Raw genomic sequence first — 20,234 nt, forward strand, 5'->3', positions numbered from 1 at the left:
CACCAGGCTCCTGAAACGTGCGCTGCGGCCGTCAGTGAGCCGTTCAGTGCGCGGAAAACACAAGAAACCACAGTACAAAACACCAATTTTATTATAAATACCAAGAATCCACACGGTGCTTATGGGACAGCACACATGTGCCTTTGGTTCCGTTGGAAGTAGCTGATCTTTCCTTTCCGTATATTATAAATACTTTCAGAGTGCTAGTCACACTGACCCTGGCTGTCCACCTAGTTACACTAAGGAGTTAGTTATAAGCCGGTTTTCTCCCAGGGATTCTGTTTTTTCACGAGGATCTTCGAGCGAGGGTAATACTCATAGCGGAATTGCAAGTATCACCTAGGGGATTACATTTTAGGATGTCACTCCTGACAACTCTGCGACTCTGGTAAGATCTCTGTTTCCAGATTCTCCAGTGTACAAAGGAGGGAGAAAAGGGAGGCGATGAGAATTCTCTCACTCCGGAGCACCCAACCCACCAGGAGCCCGCACCATCGTCCAGTAGCGTCCCCCGTTCTGCATGAGCTCCTGGTGCGTTCCTGCCTCACAGATGGTGCCTCCGTCCAGGAAGAGGATGTGGTCAGCCCGCTCCACCAAGCTGAGACACTGGGTGATGAGAAGCACAGACCGGGAGCACCGCTCGGGACTTTGATAGAGGAGCTGCTCCACCTGAGAAAGGACATGGACTCTGTCAGAGCTGGGGACCACTCCCAGCCCAGGGGGACATCTGCGTTTCCAGAGCCAGGACAGACCTCGCCGGGGTCACCGCCATTTGTGCAAACCACCCCCTGGGATGGGGGTCCACGAAGACTCAGTTCTAAGCATTTTTCTGTAAAATCTTTGATTTGTTAAGGACTTTACACGAGGGAGCAACAGTGGAATAACAGTCAGAGTCCTAGGGTAAAACCAATAAGAAAAGAGAAAATGGTATTAAACAGTCTCTCTGCCTCTGGACTGGGAATTTTTATATTGTTTTAAAGAAGAATGAGTTAGTGGTAAAGGGCAGACTTGAATTTGGGTCCAGGATCTGCTACTCAACAGATGATGCCACTGAATAAGTTATTCAGCCTCTCTTAGCCTCCATTTCACCCTCTGCAGAAAAAGGATAACAGCCCTCAGCTCACTAGCATTCATGATGGGTGAACGAGTGAGACAGCACATGCAACAGGCCAGGGGCTTGCCTGGCAAGAGCGTAAGCTCAGTTAACATTAATATTGATATTAGAATGGGGTTTTCCTTACTTCTGGCTTCAGAGACCCTGAGAATGTAGACACTTTCTTGTAACTTGTTCTACGCATCTTGGGGGGAAGCTAATAGGAGCTGAGAATTGCAAGGACCAGTTTGAATAGTTGTGATGTTCATATAACTAACATGATATGAGAGAAAGAAGGACGGCTGGTTGGACACTGGCAGTAAGAAGGGGACTGTCTCACCCATGACTGGTTGCTTGCATCCAGGGCACTGGTAGCATCGTCTAGGATGAGTACACGTGGTTTCCGGATCAATGCTCGAGCCAAGGCCACTGCTTGTCGCTGACCCCCTGAGAGCTGGCTCCCGGCCTCGCCTACCTCTACAGAGACAAGAGCCAAGGTGAAGGCGGGATAACCACATGTGGACCCACGCACCTGCACACACACATGCACACTCCCCAAGGACTGCAGCCACCCGAGGCAAAACACGATGAAGAATCAAGGGACAATGGGTACAGGGATGTGGTGGGACAGCGGAGGCTCTGGGAAAGTGGAGGAGTTCTGAGGATGTGTGGATGATGGAGCCATAGGAACAAGATCTTAAAACTTCAAACTGATGTCAGGGGGATGAGAAGAACTAGAGTTTCGATAAGGTCCAGGTGCCTGGGTGGGGACAAGAGTGGAGACAGCACCTGTGTTGTAGCCCTGAGGGAGTTCAGAGATGAAACTGTGGGCCCTGGACTCCGTTGCAGCGGCTGTGACTTCCTCCATCGTCGGCTTCTGGATCAGCCCATAGGTGATATTTTCTCGGAAACTTCTTCCAAATAACACTGGCTCTTGTCCCACTGCAGCTACCTGGGGCAAAATATGATGAGGAGTCAAGGAACAAGAAATACTGGAGTAGTTGTATGGAAATCAAAGGCTCAAAATCTGTACTGATATCTTATCACAAAATCACACACCCGCTCTCTCCTGACCACACCCCCATCTCCACCTAAAGTCTCCCATCATTCCCTAACCGTCCTTTCAGAGTTTTCAGTGAGCACTTAGTGAGAATATTCTTCTTACTTGGTCCTCCCCACCCTTCCCCAGACCACCTTTCTGCTCACCTGTCGGTGCAGGTAGCGGTGTTCATATTGGGGCAGGGGCTCCCCATCCAGCAGCAGCTTCCCCCCGGTGGGCTGGTACAGGTTCTGCAGCAGGGCAGCCACCGTGCTCTTCCCAGAGCCATTGGGCCCCACCAGTGCCGTCACCTCGCCAGGACGCAGGGTGAACGTCAGCCCCTGGGCGCCAGAGGATCAACCACACAGTAAGAGGCAGACTGAGGCCCCTAAGCCTGAGACTGTCACTGTCTGTTACATCACATGGTTTTACCACAGGGGAAAAAAGGAGGAAAATGTGGAAATATAGTCGCTCCTACCCGCCCACAGGCACAGAGTCAGGAACGAAGACTAAGCACCACTATGCCACACACTTGCCATCAGATACCATGAGAAAGCAGGAACAATTCACATTCAAAATCACAAAACACAAGAGAGAGGAATGGTGGAAGGCTGGAGGCACAGAATTTGCTTTAGCGGTTCCTTAGGATGTGAGAGCTTCCTCCCTGAGAGCCTCCTCTGCCATTCCCCTTGGACACCCAAACTGGTTCTTCAATTTGGGGCGGTTTTATGGAATGGGTGATGCTCATCTTTGCCTTTGAGGGGTTAGGAAGGATCTCTCTGTACCTGGTGCTAAGCAGGCTGAAGTGAGAAAGACAGTTCAGGATGGTAGAGGTGAAAGAGTGCTCGGTGGAGTGCAAGGACTGGGAGGTTATACCTGCAGCACGGGGACATCTGGGCGGTTGGCATAGGCAAAGGAGACATCCTGGAACTGAACAAGGCCCTCCAAGTTTGCAGGAGTCAACACACCGCTGGCTGGGCAGCAAGGGATCCGGTCCAGGTACTCGAATATTTTCTCTGAGGAGCCCACAGCCTTCTGCACGCTGGGGTAGGTAGAGAGCAGTACCTGAAGGGGAGACATGAATAGTGAGTGGCACAGGCACCTCCTCTACTTCCCGGGGTAATATGGTGTGAGAAGGGTAGAGAATGGAAGAAGGAAGGTGGCACGGATGGTGATGGAAGAGGGGAAAGAGGAGCACCGGGGAGTGAGACCAGAAGGAGCTCACCTCAACGGCAGAGGTGAACTGGATCTGGTAGAGGACAAATGTGACAAGGTTCCCACTGCTCACACCCCCACTGGTCACCAGCTGCCCGCCAATATATAGGATTCCCACCTTCAGCAGCATCCCTGAGATCTGTGGAGAAACCGCAGAGAAAAGGGATTGGGGTAGAAACCTAATGGAGAAAGAACCAGAATCCTTAGTATTAAGGAGACAGAAAGTTCCTTTCCCTTAGTAACGGCAGGAGGCTCCACAACTAGAAAGAAAGAATGAGCCACAGAGGCCCATGGAGTCTCACTCAATTACACATGATAGAAGTCGTCATTATCACCATCACCATCACTATTATCACCCTCTTTGGGGAGCATTTTGCTCTTTAAAAAAGGCTTCCATGAATAATCTAACATTCATGTCAAGAGCTCTATAAACAAAGTCAAGTGTCTCCCATTTTTTAAAGGGAGGAAACGGTCTCCGAGAAGATAAGTTACTAGGCCACGGTCACAGAGCTAGTGAATGGCAGCACCAAGCCGGGAACTTGGGAATGCTGGTCCAGTTCTTTTTTGAGGACATCACAGATGCCACCCCATGCTTGGCTCTGCTACTTCCAGGGCCCTCACCAGCACAGCCACACAGTCCCAGCATGAGGCAGGCCCCGGCGTAGGCACTTATGGCTTGTTGAACAAACCCCGACAAACAAGGGGAGGTCCGAGGACTGGAAGACGTGGCATCTTCCTAAAAGGGGGGTTAGGCAGTTTTTGTATCACAGTGAAAGGAAGCCCTCTGGCCTAAGAAGAGGGAGTGGGTCAGGATCACCGAGCAGGGTGATTGTGCCTCAGATTGCTAGGATGAGAACACCGAACCAACTGTGGCCCAGTGGAAGAGGGGTGTGGAGCAGGGTCGCAGAAAAGGGAATGGACTCAAGGCACCTTAGGGACCAGGGAAAGGGCATTCATCTCCAGGTGCTCACACTGGTAGTCCAGAGGTTAACCGCATAGGCCAGGGCCTCTTTCTGGTTGAGTGCCTTCATTTCCTGCTGTTTTTCCCTGAACTTTTGGGCCTCACCCTCCTCGTTGGCAAAACTCCGGACGGTGGGCATAGCTGACAAAACCTCAATGGCCACCTGGCTGGACTTTGCCAGGGATTCCTGCACCTGTGCTGCCAGCACCTGTGGAGACATAGACAAGAGATGTCACACAGGGTTGGCAAACCACAAAGAAAGTAGTACCTGGGTTACCTGGTTAAAGGTTAAAGGTGAGAAGAGACAGAGGGACAGGAGAGAAGTGAAGGAACACAGATCTACCCCTTGGATACTAAAGGGATCCAGAAGAGGAGAAAATGACTCAGGAGGCTAATGGCGGTGGCGGGGGTTGGGGGGTCGTATTCTTGAGATGAGTGACCATGTCCTTAAAGACCAGCTGTGGGCAGAAGTTAGAAGAGAAGACACCGAGAATATGAAGATCAACACTCCCCCTGAGTCTGGCAGCACAGACTACAGAGACCAGGAGTTCGTGAATGGAGAGTCAGGGAGGGGCCAGGAAAGAAATCTGAGAGGAACTGAGTGGGAGATGAGAGTCTGTGTAGGTTGGGCAACTCCCTGGACATACCTGGTACCACTTCCCCAGCTTCTCAGGCAGAAGGAAAAGCAGAGGCAAGGCAACCAGGGTGACGACGGTGAGGGACAGTGATCCCCAGAGCATGAGCCCCAAGAGGCACAGCCCCCGCACCAGGTACCACAGCAACAGGCTCAGCTTCTCACTCAGAGACTCACTCAGGGCGGACGTATCCTCAGTTATCCGAGATGTGATGGCTCCTGCCAGGGGTTGGGGAAAACAGAGCGGAGTGACTGAGGGTCTCGGAGGAATGGGAGGGACTAGCAGTGAGCCACGGTGCTGGGGGAGGGGTGTCCACGTGGTTTTTAAGGCTGGTGGGGAAAAGAAGGTCTGGGGGTACAGCGACGTTCCGAGATTTCGGTACAGCCGGAGCGTGTCAGAGTGCGAAGTCTGGCCAAAAGGCTTCATTTCACTATACAGAAACTGATGCCCATGTAAACTCCCACTTCTCTGGCAGATTTGTGTTCCTTGAAGAACTTGTGTATCCATCCAACTCTGCACACTTAGGCCAGAACGGCTTAAGCTGATCACGTAACAGAGCCGGAGAAAAAGGGAGGGTCCTGCTAGAGAGCAGCCCCGGAACTGTGAGGAACTGTGACGTTGATGGCTTCTACCAGATAAGACTCCATGGGTCTCTAGGGCTCATTCTCCCTTTCTACTTACTGAGCCTCCCGCCGTATGTAGGCGGAAAGAGCCTTTTTATTTCTGTCATGCCAAGAATTCTGGTTCTCTGCACCTCTGTTAGACTTCTACCAAGCACTGAATTAGAAATCAAGAAATGGGTTCAGTCCCCAAGTTCATCTGTGACCATATGTGACCATATACATTTCAGCATTTAGGGTCTGGGCCTCAGTTTCCTTTTTTGTAAAATGAGGCACTTGGGCTCTGTGATCTCCAAATTTCCAGGTTTGCCAATTCTTCTAAGTACACATATGCTGATAAATTTACGATAAAAGTCTTGGGTGGAAAACTAGGTTTTTTCTGAAGGCAAAGAGTGCAATATTTTGCTCTGGAGCTACGCCAAGAATAGGAAATGACGGTGTCTACGTGTGAGAGAGATCGGGGCTGTGAGTAAAAGGGGACCGACACACAGGGGCAGAACTAGCACGCGGATGCACAAAGAACGGGTTCCAGGAGAAACCTGTTTGGTTCTGTTGGAAAAACTCTGTTTCCTGGCGGAGGACAGCGCGGAACACCTCGCCCTGCAATCGGCTGTGCACGCGGCCCATGGTGCTGTTGTAGACCCCGTCCCCTACGAACTCGAGCACTGCGCTGGGGAGACAGAGGCGGAGGTGGGGGGTCAGGGTGTGTTCGAGGAGCAGAGAGAAGGTTCCCACTGAAGGGCGGGGCGCTTTTTCAGAGTCCCCCATTCTCGGCCTCCCCCTCGCGGGCCGCAGACCTGGCTATGGTGAGAATGGACATGAGAGTTAAGTTGCGAGTGAAGGCAGCGACCGCCCCATCTTGTAGAATCCGGTCCGTGAGGCGGCCGGTGAAGAATGGAATGGCCATCTCGCCTGGGGAGGGAAAGGAGAGACGTGTCAGCCACAAATTGCAAGTCCAAGCAGGTCAGCCAGGATCTGTCTGCCCCAGCGCAGCCCCTTCCAGCCCTCACCGAGGTCCCGGAGGGCGGCGCGGGAGCAGCACTGGGAACAGAACCCTGCGCCCGAGCAGGCCTCCCTGGAGCTCACGGTCCTGGGGCCCCATCAGACCCTCACGAGTTGAAGGAGGAAGCCTAGAGGTCATGGAGCAAGATGCGCACGTATGAAAGACGCTGCCTTCCACACAGAGGGAAGGCCCTGCCCCGGGTGGCCCAGTGAAGCGGTGCCCGGGGCCCTGACTCCTGGCTGCCACCCGGTCCGGAGGGGGCACCTCAGCCCCGGAGCTGGGTCGTCGTCCCCGGATGCACGTTCCCCAGAACTCACCAACCTACCTCGCTGCCCATGCCTCCTGATTCCCGCCCAGTCCCCTAGCGCCCGTCCCTCTCCCCTGAGTCCCTTACCGAGACAGGAGAGGATCAACAGGGCCAGAACCAGCGGGAGGCGGCGTATCTCTGAGCCCAGGCAGCCTAGAAGCCGACGCACCGCGTCTCCCGAACTGCTCTGACATCCCCGCACCCAAAGGCTCCTAAGTTTGTGCCACAGGGCGGCTGCAGGCAGTGCCGCCGCGTAGCTGAGGGCGAAGGCGTCCAGGCGACTTCCGCAGTGCAGTAGCCGGGTGCTGCCGGCGTCGCCGGGGCCTCCCCACGAGCTCAGCTCACGGAACAAGGCAAGTCCGGGCAGCGCCAAGCTCAGGGCCGCCGCCAGTGGCTCCAAAGAAGGCAGCCATCCCTGGCCTCCTCCGCTTCCACGCTTGGTGCCAGCCGTGGCCCTGAGGAGCCCACGGGCCCCCAGCCACAGCCCAGCCCAGCGGCTCAGGCCCGCCACCCAGAGCCGGAGCAGCGGCAACGCGGCGGGCACCAGCAGGGACGACACTCGGGGCAGCGCCGGCCGGAGCAGCACCCAGTCGGCGAGAAGCAGCAGCGCTGCCCCGGGCCACGCGAGGGCAGCTCGAGAGCGGCAGAGGCACCCGCGGGGAGCGGGGACCCCCGAGCTGGCCATCGGCGCGCGGCGATCCCGCCGGGCCGGGGACTCTCTGCGGTCCCGGCTGGGCGGGAGACTCTGGGTGCTGTCCGAGTCCCCTCCCCGGCGCGCGGGGGCCGGGGCTGGGGAGGGAGAAAAACAGGCCGGGGCGGTGCTCCCGGGAAGTCCCGGGAACCGGCCGAGCCCAGTGGCGCTGGCTAGAAGCGAGCGGTTTAGGGGAAAGAGAAAACGAAAGCGCCGGGGGCGCACTGGGTCCGCCCACTTACCCACGTGCCAGCCCCGACTGTCTGGGGGAAAGGGCGTGGAAACCAGACCCGAGGTTCTGGCGAGCAGCGTCGGTGCCCCACCTTCTCCATCGCGCACGCCCGTCCCGGCTCCTTTTCTGGCCCGCTCCAGCCTAATTGTCCTGTCCCGACGTCCCCAGCCTCGGGGCGGGGCTCTTTGGTCACCTGTCTCCAGGCAGATCTGCCGCACGCAGGTTGACGCCTCGGTGAGAGCCGCGCAGGGGGACGTAGCGCCCCCTGGCGGGCGCGGCGAGGGGGTGGGGCCGCGGGCGCTCGCTGCGCGCAGTCCCAGGTCGGAATCCAGTTCCCCAGGCTGCGAGCGGTGCGGCGCCGGGATGCTGCGGGCGGGACCACCCACAGGGGACCTGCCCCGGGCCGGAGAAGTCCACACTGGGGTAATCAGTCTGGGCTTGAGAGTCAGCAGAAGGGGGGAGATGGTGGAGCGACTGGGGGCTCTGGACGCCGAGGAGTGAATGCGGAGACTAACGAGAGTGAGGAGGTGGCTTGCAGTCCTCAGTGCCCCAGTGCTCTCAATGAATGTAGGGCGTTTCTGTTCCGAAGGGAGTCATCTGGGGGCCCACCAGGGGACTGGGCCCGCGAGGCTGGTGGAGAAGGGGGTGCTTTGGCTCTTAGCTGGAAGCTCTAAAGCGCTTTCGCTTTCACTCTGGCTAGAAAGAGGGGTGGTTAAACCAAGGCAGGGGGTTAGAGAAGGTGCAAAGAGATAAGGAAATGGTGCCCCGGGTGAAACAGGACAGCGTTTGGGAGAGGGTAACGTGGGCGCTGAATGAGAAGGGCCAGCGCATCACGCGGACTTTTGATAGATTGGCACCTGGGTAGTCAATCGTGTCCCAGCACCGATAATGGGGGTTCCGTGTGAGATGGTGGTGCCCTTCTCCAGCTTGGCCCAGAGGGTGCCAGCTCCCATCCCTGCCCACTGCCATGCAGGTGCCAGGGACTTTGCCGGAGGGCTGGGGGATGGCAGCCCGACGCTGGCTGGCTTCTGCTCGCAGACCATGGCCACCACCTTCTCTTGGGGCACACTGTTCCGGAGGATTGACCCTGAGGATGTGGTTACCCCTGTCCTCTGGGCCTCTGTTCAGTAAGTCAGCGTTCAGGAAAGCGCTGCCCGGACAGCAGACAGGGCCCCTGAGGGCCAGAGTTCTTTACGGAGTGGCAAGAAGTTAGAAAATCTCCCTTCACTGCCAATGGGCTGCAGAAAGTAGGAAATAGCAGTTACACCTAGATTCTAGTCTCAGGTCTGCTGTTAATCGTGTGACCTTGGACAAGTCACTTACCTTCTCTGCGACTCAGCTTCTCATTTGAACCAGGGATCTTTAAGGCTTTTTCCAATTCAGTGAAAGTGGGAAAAGCGTACCTTTATCCTCCTTCACCCTTCCTTAATTTCTTTTCTTGACCTGGAAAAGTCAGCTCGAACTCTTCCATCAAATCATCTCTTGGTACAGATCTCTTCTCCCGACTGCTGAGTATCTATTTACCTCTTCATCAGAAATCCTTAAATGAAATCTTTATTTTAAACTGCCTCATGTTCTTTCCTGCTTTCCTCCTTCCTTAAGACCTGGCCCTGCTGACCACGGCCCCCCTCGATGTTTTCCTGTGTTCATTAAACTGAAGGGCCCAGTCGTAATTAAGGAGGGTGTGGGTGGAGGATTCTGGACCCAAAATAGACCTGAACTTGTTTCCAAGGTCACAGTAATTGCTCTGTCAGGTCCGTACCACATCTGCACACACAAGCCCATGTCGGGAGGTTGTAATTCACTTGTGGGGCTGCCTCACTGGTGCTTGGAAGGGCCCCCTGAGTCAGACTTCTGCCTCTAGGAGCCTTATCCCCAGCTCTCTCTTTACAGTGGAAAGGATTCCGCTCGGAAGGTCGGGGTGTACGCTGCAGGTCCTCCTGTGTTGTACCATGGCCAGGCTGTGGCACTCCCTTCCAGCCAGGAGGGACAGTGGAGAAAATGGAAAGACGGGAAAAAAAGTCCTATACTGGGAGTCAGATCTGGCCTGAATAAATGTGTGACCTTGAGCCGGCCCCCTCCCCTCTCTGGGAAGGTCTCCTCACCTCTGACCTGAACCCCGCACCCAAAGGCTCCTAAGTTTATGCCACAGGGCGGCTGCAGGCAGTGCCACCGCGTAACTGAGGGCGAAGGCGTAGTGAGGGCTCTTCCTGCTCTGACAGCCCATCCTCTCTGTCTCCACAGACAACCATCATGGCAGTGGAGTTCGATGGAGGCGTTGTGGTCGGTTCTGATTCTCGGGTGTCTGCAGGGTGAGTACCAGTGAAGGCATATGCTTTGGAAAGAAGCGAATGGCCCCAAATATGCAATTTTTTACCCATTCGTGAAGAGCATGGTGGACTAGAACTTTGGGGAAATGGAGCTAACCTTTCAGAAAGGTCACTATAATAAGATATTGGGTGGGTGCTTGGGTCTCTGAATTCACGGAGGAGGTCCAGGGCCTGGATGCTATGTGGCCTGTCCCTGGAAGGGACAGGGTCTGAGAAAGGGATACGGATAGAGACTTGAGGGCCCCACATCCATCTACATTTAGAGATAGAAAAGATGGTTCTGACAAGCAGGTATTCTGGTTTCTCATCTGTCCCATGTTGAACTAATTTTGTCTTTCTCCCTCCTTGCCAGTTTCCTCACATGCAAAATGAGTACGAGATTAGAGCAACATCACTCTATGTTCCATAGAACACACAACTTCCTCGGGATGGCTAACAGTAAAGAAAAATTGATAAGAGTAGCAATATTCTTAACTTAATATCTTTTATTTTGTTATAAAATCCAAGCCTGAAAATAAGTCTCATTTTGATTACTTGCAGTGGCTCATTTACTTGGGAGGATGTTATGCTTCCTGCTTTAATCCAAGCATTACATTTCACGCAGTCCGTGCTGTCCTGTCAGATAAACTTGGGAAACACGGAGCAGCCGCCTGCAGCTCTCACACTGATGACTGTTGACCCCTCCCCTGCAGAGAGGCTGTGGTGAACCGGGTGTTCGACAAGCTGTCCCCCTTACACCATCGCATCTACTGCGCGCTCTCCGGTTCGGCTGCTGACGCTCAGGCTGTGGCCGACATGGCTGCCTACCAGCTGGAGCTCCATGGGTATGAAGCTTTGGGGTCCTCACACCACCCCTGCTAGAGCTCCCCCAACCAGTGAACCCCCATACAGTGAGTGCCCTGTTCCCAGAGCACTGCACTGGAAATTTAAAGAAAAATTCTGGTTTTAACTCCTGCTTTTATTAACTTTTAACACACTTCTATGTCTCCAAGCTGATTCCCACATCCGTAAAGTGGAGATAGTAGTACCTACCCAACTCACCAGGCAGTTACTTGGAGAATCATTGATATACATGAAGGCAGTTTGAAAACTGTACATCCCTATCCTACTATAACTAATGAGGGAGAAAATAATGATGTGGTCCATGTATCATGTCACCCTATGGGAAACCAAGGTCACTGGGGTGGAAGTAATGCTTGTCTGCTTTCACACACAAGGACGGGGCTCTGGTAGCCCGGAGAGTCGTATCATTGGGCAGGGAGGGCGTGGAGGGTGGAACAGGGTAAAGGAGAGGAACGATTGAAATCTTCTTACCATTTGACAGTGTGATTTGACTCCCCTGCACACGTGGGAGGGGAGCTGGAGTTTGGCCCCTATTGCAGGTACAGGTTTCAGGTGTCACTTGGCAAGGCACAGCTGAAGGTGATGGCACACAAGGGTAGAACAGCAGGAAATTACATTGACCCTTCTTTCTAACATTTCCTTCAGGATGGAACTGGAAGAACCTCCGCTGGTTCTGGCTGCTGCAAACGTGGTGAGAAATATCAGCTATAAATACCGGGAGGAACTGTCAGCACACCTCATGGTAGCTGGCTGGGACCAACTCGAAGGTGGCCAGGTGAGTCTCTCCCAGTGCACTCTCTCCCTTGGGGTTCCCCACTCCCCGAGAGAGGGAGCTGGAGGTCGTTTGTCCTTCTAGCATTGAGTTCCAAAGACACTGCCTCTGAAAACGTGGGACAGTCTGCACTGAGGAGGGTAGGAGATACTGAGGTTTCACTGCAGACCATGGAGACCACCTGCTTGTCTCAGTGGCAAGAGGATTGGTGCTTCTTTAGTCTGACTTGAGGATGCCTTCCCCAGGTGTATGGAACCCTGGGAGGAATGCTGACCCGACAGCCCTTTGCAATTGGTGGCTCTGGGAGCACCTATATTTACGGTTATGTGGATGCAGCGTATAAACCAGGCATGTCCCCTGAGGAGTGCAGGCGCTTCACCACGAATGGTAATTAACCAACGGAAGGGTACCAGGGGGAGGGGTTTTAACATGGGAAGGATGTAGAGTAGGAGGAACAGGAAGAGGAATGTGTTGGGTGACCATTTAATTTAATGTCCAAACTGGGACACTTTTGAAAGTGAAAGGGGGCAGGACCAATGCTACACTATATAGATGGGACTTCAGGACAAAGTCCCGTGCGCAGCACATTAATATAAGTGGTTACTGTAAGGACCAGTGGTGTGCTGGAGCGAGCTTGGGCTAGCTCATGAGAGCCAACTGTCAAATATTCAAGGATCTGGGAGCTGCTGGTTAAGCTAGTTATAACTTGAAATGGATCGTGGTAGGAATATTGAGACCATGGACATTTGGAGATATTTCATATAAGGTGGGGTTTTTTGTTTTGTTTTTTACTTTTAGGTTGGTTTATTAACACATCACCTAATATGCCTTTCTAGGAGATGGGTTTTGAGGTTGGAAGATGGTGGTAGGCATCTGGACAGGAAGGGAAGGAAATGATTTTCGAAGCTGAGCCCTTCTCTCTCTCCCTCTCTCTCCAACTCGATCCCTCTGCAGCTATCGCCCTGGCCATGAGCCGGGACGGCTCTAGTGGGGGTGTCATTTACCTGGTCACCATTACGGCTGTCGGTGTGGACCATCGGATAATCCTGGGCAGTGAGCTGCCGAAATTCTATGACGAGTGAATCTTCCTCAGACGCCTCTCCTTATTTTGTAATAAACTCTATACTAAGCGACCCAGCCTGGCCAATGGGAAATGGGTACTCAGAGAAATGAAGCTTAGGGGAGGGGCTCCTTCCACCCCAGGTGTCCGCATACCTTTTTTATTCTTTTGCCCCCAGGTCTAAAACATCTTTCCCAGGAAAAGAAGGGTGGGGAGTATACCATAAAGGATGGCAGATCATCGTGGACTGAGGGATTTTGAAATATTAGGAACAATAAAAACTCATTCTGACACCCCAGGGACGCGGGTGGAAGTTGAAGAGTAGGGGTTCATCCCTTTAAGGCTAAGACCAGCGATTTTCAAGCGACCAGCGTGCGGCAAGAGTTTTTCAAACGTGCAACACCTCGTCGTCTAGTCCGGGGCACGGACCTCTTTTCCCTTAGAGTGTCAAATTTAAAAAATGACGACGGCCACCACAACAATAGCCGTTAGGTGTGAATGAATCAAAGTTATACTATTTTTTGTCAGATCAGGAAAAATATATTTTTCGGTGTGCCACAGAATTCTGGTAATTGGTTTCTGTGTGCCATGAGGTGAAAAAGGCTGAAAACCGCTGGCCTAGACTGACAGGTAGATACGACAGCGACACAGGTGACAGGTCGCTAAGGGACCAGCAATACACCTGGAAAATACTTTCTTTCGTAACGCGTTCATTTACCCTAGAGCCCAGTACGTGGTAAATGCTCAGATTTTCTAGAAAAGCATGTCAAAGGGGGCACTTGTGAATTTCAAAGGATAGTAGCAACCAAAACCAAATCTATATTTATCAAACGAGGCATTTGCTACATGCTTATAAACTTTATCTCTTAGAACCCAAACAAAAAATCCTGTGTGGTGTCAGCTGATGATTGTTGGACCCAATTCAACGCCAACAGGAACTCTCAGCTGGGGCGCGATGAAGGACACTTTATTCCGTGCGAACAGCTCAGTGACGGTACAGCGCGGCTGTGCAATGCTCGGTGGCGATACAGCGTGGCTGGGAAGCCGCCCTGGGGCCTGGCCTCTCTCCAGCTAGTCGGCTCAGCTCTGTCCCGGTCCAGTCGACCCTGCCCTGGTCTTCTCTGGGGAAACACAGACTTCAGTCTGGGGTGGGAAGGGGAGCTGGCTCATATTGACAGAGGTCCTGACCCCTAGTCCCTGACTGGTCCATTCTCATGCAAATGAAAACTCCAAATCCTTAAAATTTGATTGGTCCAAAAGACACTGTACTGATTGGTCAGGATAGAGCCACTCTGATTGGTCAGAGCTGTGCAGCATCAATTGGACAGGGAAAACCTCAGTCCTGTTGGTTAAAATAGGATTCCAGGGACTCCTTTACAAGGGCTGGCTCAGATGGCAGGAGGACAGCGTGGGCCTCTCCCTGAAGTGCAGTTTGTGTGAGAGGCCCCTCTGCAGAAACGGCTACTAGGCATTGCTTTTTTTTTTTTTTTTTTTTTTTAATTTGAGCCCACTTAGCCACCAGGAGCCCTTCTTAGCAGGTGTCTTTTTTCCTCAGGATTCACAATAGGTCCTTCCACTACTTCTGTTTAAGGACAGACTGGGGCTTAGAAAGAGCAAGTCACCTGACCAAAGTCGTAGCAAGTTCAAAAGCTGAAATCTGCCTTTCCTCCCAGTACATAAAACTTCCCATTCCCTCAAGCTTCATCTATCATCTCCTCCTCGAAATCTGCAATAATTAGCCAAGCACGTTAGTTGCCACTTAGGAAATTGAAGTTGTTGCCAGATGCTTGAGTTAACTGTGTTAAAGAAGCCCAGTTCTGTCCCTGTCTTTCTGTGCACTTTCTGAGTGACGGCACAAATTATTCCCGGCTGGGGGCCCTCATTGCCTCTTCTGTCAAATGAAATAGTTGAGTGACTTCTACTGCGGCTTACAGCTTTGACATTCAATGCCAGTGTCCTAACAAGTGAGCAGCGAAGAGACACACGAGGACTTAGAAATCTTAGTAGGCTCCCTTGGAAGCTCCGTCTGCTTGTCTTTCTGAACCTCAGCTAAATATACAAATTCAAATTACCCTAAAAACAGTCTTATGCCCTCAGGGGGGAGGGTCTAAAATTACTAGATCCTTGAGTTCTTTCTAGCCATGATATTTAACTTATTTTAAAGTTTAAAATAATAGTTTAGAAGCCCACCCACCTGGTGATCACAGCTAGGACCTGGAGAGTAGACAAAATCAAGCACGAAAGGGCTCTGAAAAAGAAACCAAAGCCGATTGATTGTGAAGAGTCAAAACTTGGAAAGACTACTCCCCGGGGTGGTTTTCAATTGTTTTTCCTCTTTCTTCTCACAGTCTCCAGCGAGAGCTGCCTTGCAGAGCAAGGAGACACCCCTTATTCTGGCCAAAGGAACTGAGAAAGGGGATCCTGTGGGTGGGAGAGGGTAGGGAAACCTCCAAAACAGGGGTGGGAAGAAGGGGAGTCCCTCGCTGGTGAGACATGAACCTCGTGAGCCCCGGTGACCACTGAGCTGCACAAGCCGGTGACATGCCTGAGACAGCACAGCAAAGACTTAGGCCTTTCAAAAGCAGAAGGCTGTCTTTTTCTTTATTGGCCAACATATTGTGTTCTTATGCCCCTTATTCCAAAAAAGGGCTCATAGCAACTTACAGAGACAGACACAATTTAAAAAGAAGAAAGAGCCCTGGCTGGTGTGTCTCAGTGAATTGAGCGCCTGCCTGCGAACCAGAGGGTTGCCAGTTTGATTCCCAGTCAGAACACATGCCTGGGTTGCAGGGCTGGGTCCCCGGTTTGGGGGAGTGCACTTGTGGGTGCAAGAGGCAGCCCATCGATGTTTCTCTCGCTCTTTCTCCCTCCCTTCCACCCTCTCTAAAAATAAATGAATAAGATCTTAAAAAGAAAAGAGAGAAAAAGAAATTGGAACAAAGAAAAAATAAAGTTTAGAAATAAGTGAAGCCAAACAGACTCAGGAATAACCAAGTCAAAGTGATGTTGCACAAAATGCAAAGAAATCAAGAAGGGGAAGGGTTAGTATTAGTATTGAACATGCTATTAAGGAGGTAGTTTTATTGGCCCTGGCTGGGTAGCTCAGTTGATTAGAATGGCATCCCTATAGGCCACGGCTGCAGGTTCCATCCCCAGTCAGGGCAAGTACAAGAATCAACCAAGGAGTGCATGAGTAATTGGAACAACAAATCAATCAATGTTTCCCTCTCTCTCCCCGCTTCCTTTCTCTCTAAAATCAATTAAAATTTTTTAATTCCTTAAAAAAAGCAGTTAATTTAATTTAAAGTATTATTACTTTAAAAAAAAAAGAAAAGAAAAAAGTGGAACCAAGGGGTAAAACTAATATACAACATAAATATCTTTTTGAAGAAGCGTGTGCCGGAACTGTCTTATACTGCTAGTAAGAGCAGATTGTAAAGCACTTATGAATTTTGAAAGGAAGCTGTTAAGCAGTGGCAGCTGGACCTTGACCGTGGTGAAAATATTTATGCCACAGTCAGAGCTCCCCCCAACAGCCAGACTACCAGGACGCATACTTAGCAGCCGGCTGTAGATGGGTAGGAACCAACTGGCGCTGAGCAAAGTGAAAGCAAAGAAGGAAGTGAAATTAGGTACGAGATTCAAAAGACTCATTGAGAAATGAAAAACCATATAAACAAATTTTTTCAAGTCACAGAACATTTACTGAAAGAGAATATACACTAGGCCATATAGAAAACTCCAATAAATTCTGAAGTATTTATATCTCTGAAAATACCTACATTCTGTGGTCAGACTGTAATAAAATCAGAAGTCAAGAACAAAAGGATACCTGAGGTTCTCATGGTATGCAAACTAAGAAAAAATTGATAAGTTACATGGGTTTTAAAAGCAATCATAAAGGAAATTAACTCATTTAGAACAAGGTAGTAAAAATGTTATACATCAAACTTTGATATGTAACAGTTAAACACAGTTAAAACAGTACTTAGAATTTTATAGCTTCAAGTATACATTTATTAGAACAAGAAAACTTAAAAGTAAATAACCTAAAATTCTTCTAAAAATCCAGAATAAGGGCAATTGAGCAAACCTAAAGAAATAAGAGGGAAATTATAAAGATAAAAATAGAAAGCAATTTAATAGAGAACAAAACTATGTAGTAAAGACTCACAAAACCCAAAGCTGCTTCTTAAAAATTATCTCTGAGATATTCAGACTTAGAACCAGACTGACCATGAGTAAAGGGGAGAAAGGAATGAATAACCAAAGCACAGAATGCAAAGGAGGGAATAGCTACAGATATGACAGAGATATGAAAAATAAATGGTTTTATGAACAAGTACATGCTAATAAATTTGAAAACCTCTGTGATAGATAAATTCCTAGAAAAAGTTAAGCTACCAAAATTATCAAGAATACAAATTTGCTATGCCAGTGAACATTGAAGAAGTAGAAAAAGTTGCCAAATACCTCTGATAAAGATAATTTTTTTAAAAAAAAGTTGTCCAGATGGTTTCACAGGTGTAAAACATCTAACATTCAAGTAATATGCAACTCTTACCCTATATATTTTTCCAGAAAACAGGAAAAAAAGATTAAAAGCTGCTCAGCTCATGTTATCAGGCTAGCATAATCTTGATTTCGAACTGAGTTATGGAAAAGTCAAGGAAAGAAAATAGGCCAATTTCACCTTGAACATTGTTCGGAAGAGTAAATAATTATTTATGGACTGAATTCAACAGTATTAAAAATAATAATGCTATATCAAGATCAAATGGAGAATCCTTACAATACAAAGATACTTTAATATAATAAAATATATATGTTACCATATTCATAGCCTAAAGAGGAAAAATCCCCTGCTTTTCTCAATCAGTTTATAAAGTTAAGTATCCATTTATGATTTGTGAAAAAAACAGTTAAGGAACCAGGAATCAAATGAACTTCCTTATCTTGGTAAAGATTATATTCCAAAAGATCTATGACAAGCAGCGCACCTAATGGAAAAAAATCTCAAGGGCACAAGATAAGAACGAGCACTGTAGTTACCAGTGAGACAGCACTGAAGTTCAGGCTGGCGCATACGGAAGGAAAGAGGAATAAGAGGACTGGACAAAACTATTGTTACTTGAAGATTATATAGTCATCTACTTACAAATAAAAACAACAGAAGCAGCAAACTATCAAAATAACAAAAAATTAATATGATTTTTAGCCACAAGAACAACAAGAAAATTAATGGCACTTCTCTGCACCAGAATGACCAATAGGAAATAGGATAAAAATTAGAAATAATTTACAATAGCTAAAAAATTATTAAAGTATTTACTAATTCAATTAAGACTTCATTGAAAAATTTAAAATTCTAAAAAAACTATTGAATATAATTTCAAATAATAGAGTCATTTTGCATTTGTGGGTGAGATTACAATATTATAAAGATATCAATTGCTCCTCCCAAAATTAATCTTTAAATTGAGTGCAGTTCCAATTGAAACTCCATTTGACCTTTTTGACCTTTTATAAATTTACCCTAAAGAATATATAATAGGCCCTGGCTTGTGTGGCTCAGTGGATTGAGTGCCAGCCTGCAAACCAAAAGGTCACCAGTTAGATTCCCAGTCAGGGCATGTGCCTGGGTTGCTGGCCAGGTCCCCAGTAGGGAGCACGTGAGAGGCAACCACACATTGATGTTTCTCTCCCTCTCTTTCTCACTCCCTTCCCCTCTCTGTAAAAATAAATAAATAAAACATTTTTTAAAAAAGAATATATATTCAGACAAAGGTCTTCAAATAGTAAGCAAAACTTTAAGTAAATGCAATATAAAGAGAGACTTGTCTTGAAAGACATTAAGACATTATATGGAACTATGATTATTATGGCCAATAGACATATGAAAAGACTCTCAACTTCACTAATCATCAGAGACATGCAAATTACAACCACGATGAGATACCATCTCACACCTGTCAGATTGGCCGCCATCAATAAATCAGACAACAAGTGCTGGTGAGGCTGTGGAGAAGGGGGAACCCAGACTGAAGGGAAAACCCGCAAACTGATGAGAATGCAGATTGGTGCAGCCACTGTGGAAAGCAGTATGGAGATACCTCAAAAAATTAAAAATGGAACTGCCTTTTGACCCAGTGATCCCACTTCTGGGAATGTATCAGAAGGAGCCCAAAACACTAATTCAAAAGAACATAAGCACCCCTGTGTTCATTGCAGCATTACTTACAGTTGCAAAGATGTGGAAGCAGCCCAAGTGTCCATCAGCAGATAGTGGACAAAGCAACTATGGGACATTTGCACAATGGAATACAACTCCAAAGGAAATTTTACCCTTTGCAACAGTGTGGATGGACCTGGAGAACATTATGCTAAGTGCAATAAGCCAGTCAGAGAAAGACAAAACCATATGATTTCACTCAGATGTGTAATCTAACGAACAAACTGAACTGACAAGGAAAATGGGGACAGACTCACAGATGGAGAGCAGATGACAGCTAGTAGGGGAGGGAAAGGGAGGGATTGGGCACAAAGGAAAAAAGACTCATGGACATGGACAACAGTGTGGCGATTGATGGGGGGAGGGAGGTATAAAAGGACTAAATTGTAATGGAAAAAATGCAATAAGGATTAAATTTAAAGAAAGAGAAAAAGCACACTATAAATCCAATAGTTATCTTAAAAAAATAATAAATTGACAAAGGAATGGAAATCCAAAATGAGATATGGAAGTAGAAAGCTGGCAGACAAGCACATATATATATATATATATATATATATATATATATATATATATAAGCCTAATATACAATAAAATTGGCACCAAAAATTAATAAGGAAATTATGGATTGTTTAATAGGTGTTATTGTAAAAAAACAACTCACACATAAGGAAACACAAAGCTAGATCCTGATCTAATGCCACATACAATAGCAGGTGAGTTGAAGCCCCCAAAGAGAAATGGGAAACTTTAAATGTAATAAAATAAAACATAAAAATTACCTGTGTGACTAGTGACAAAGAAGGACTTCTTTATACAAATCCCCCAAAACCATAATGGGAAATACTATTTCACTGCATCAAAATTAAAGACATTTTTTTTTTTAACAAAGACCATGGACAACTCTTGCAGACAAATAACAGAATGGGAGAGGATATTTGCGTTATCTCAAACCAACCAGGGATAGTATCCAGAATACACAATGAAATGCAAATCAGTAACAAAGGCAGCAACCCCTGGAGAAAAGTGCACAAGGGACAGACACAGACTTTACAGAAGAGGAAACAAAAAAGATAACGGGCATTGGAAGAGATAATCAAACTCGACAAAAATCCCAGGAAAACAAATGTGTACATTAGAGCTGTTAGACTGGAAACATTAGAGACTTAGGTAGTGCCAAGTACTAGAAAACAGGGATAAG

The 20,234-nt window shown here is 48.7% G+C and overlaps 2 protein-coding genes across 2 annotated transcripts; one reads left to right on the top strand and one right to left on the bottom strand.

Annotated features, from left to right (window-relative positions):
* Positions 1 to 68: 68 nt before the first annotated feature.
* On the bottom strand, positions 69 to 7,584 carry TAP1 (transporter 1, ATP binding cassette subfamily B member). Its single transcript, XM_024557984.4, has 11 exons — positions 6,961 to 7,584; positions 6,361 to 6,475; positions 6,103 to 6,233; positions 4,956 to 5,161; positions 4,319 to 4,516; positions 3,358 to 3,486; positions 3,009 to 3,197; positions 2,300 to 2,473; positions 1,883 to 2,045; positions 1,434 to 1,570; positions 69 to 669 (listed from the first exon to the last, which is right to left on the bottom strand). Exons 1-11 carry the CDS (start codon positions 7,556 to 7,558, stop codon positions 457 to 459), a joined length of 2,253 nt encoding a protein of 750 aa, XP_024413752.2. The 5' UTR covers positions 7,559 to 7,584; the 3' UTR covers positions 69 to 456.
* A 476-nt stretch (positions 7,585 to 8,060) lies between these two features.
* PSMB9 (proteasome 20S subunit beta 9) lies at positions 8,061 to 12,874 on the top strand. Its single transcript, XM_024557956.3, has 6 exons — positions 8,061 to 8,219; positions 10,041 to 10,108; positions 10,819 to 10,950; positions 11,615 to 11,744; positions 11,987 to 12,128; positions 12,696 to 12,874. Exons 1-6 carry the CDS (start codon positions 8,160 to 8,162, stop codon positions 12,821 to 12,823), a joined length of 660 nt encoding a protein of 219 aa, XP_024413724.1. The 5' UTR covers positions 8,061 to 8,159; the 3' UTR covers positions 12,824 to 12,874.
* The last annotated feature ends 7,360 nt before the right edge of the window (positions 12,875 to 20,234 follow it).

Source organism: Desmodus rotundus, chromosome 11 (genome assembly GCF_022682495.2).
Source record: "Desmodus rotundus isolate HL8 chromosome 11, HLdesRot8A.1, whole genome shotgun sequence".
In the NCBI taxonomy this organism is placed as follows: domain Eukaryota; kingdom Metazoa; phylum Chordata; class Mammalia; order Chiroptera; family Phyllostomidae; genus Desmodus; species Desmodus rotundus.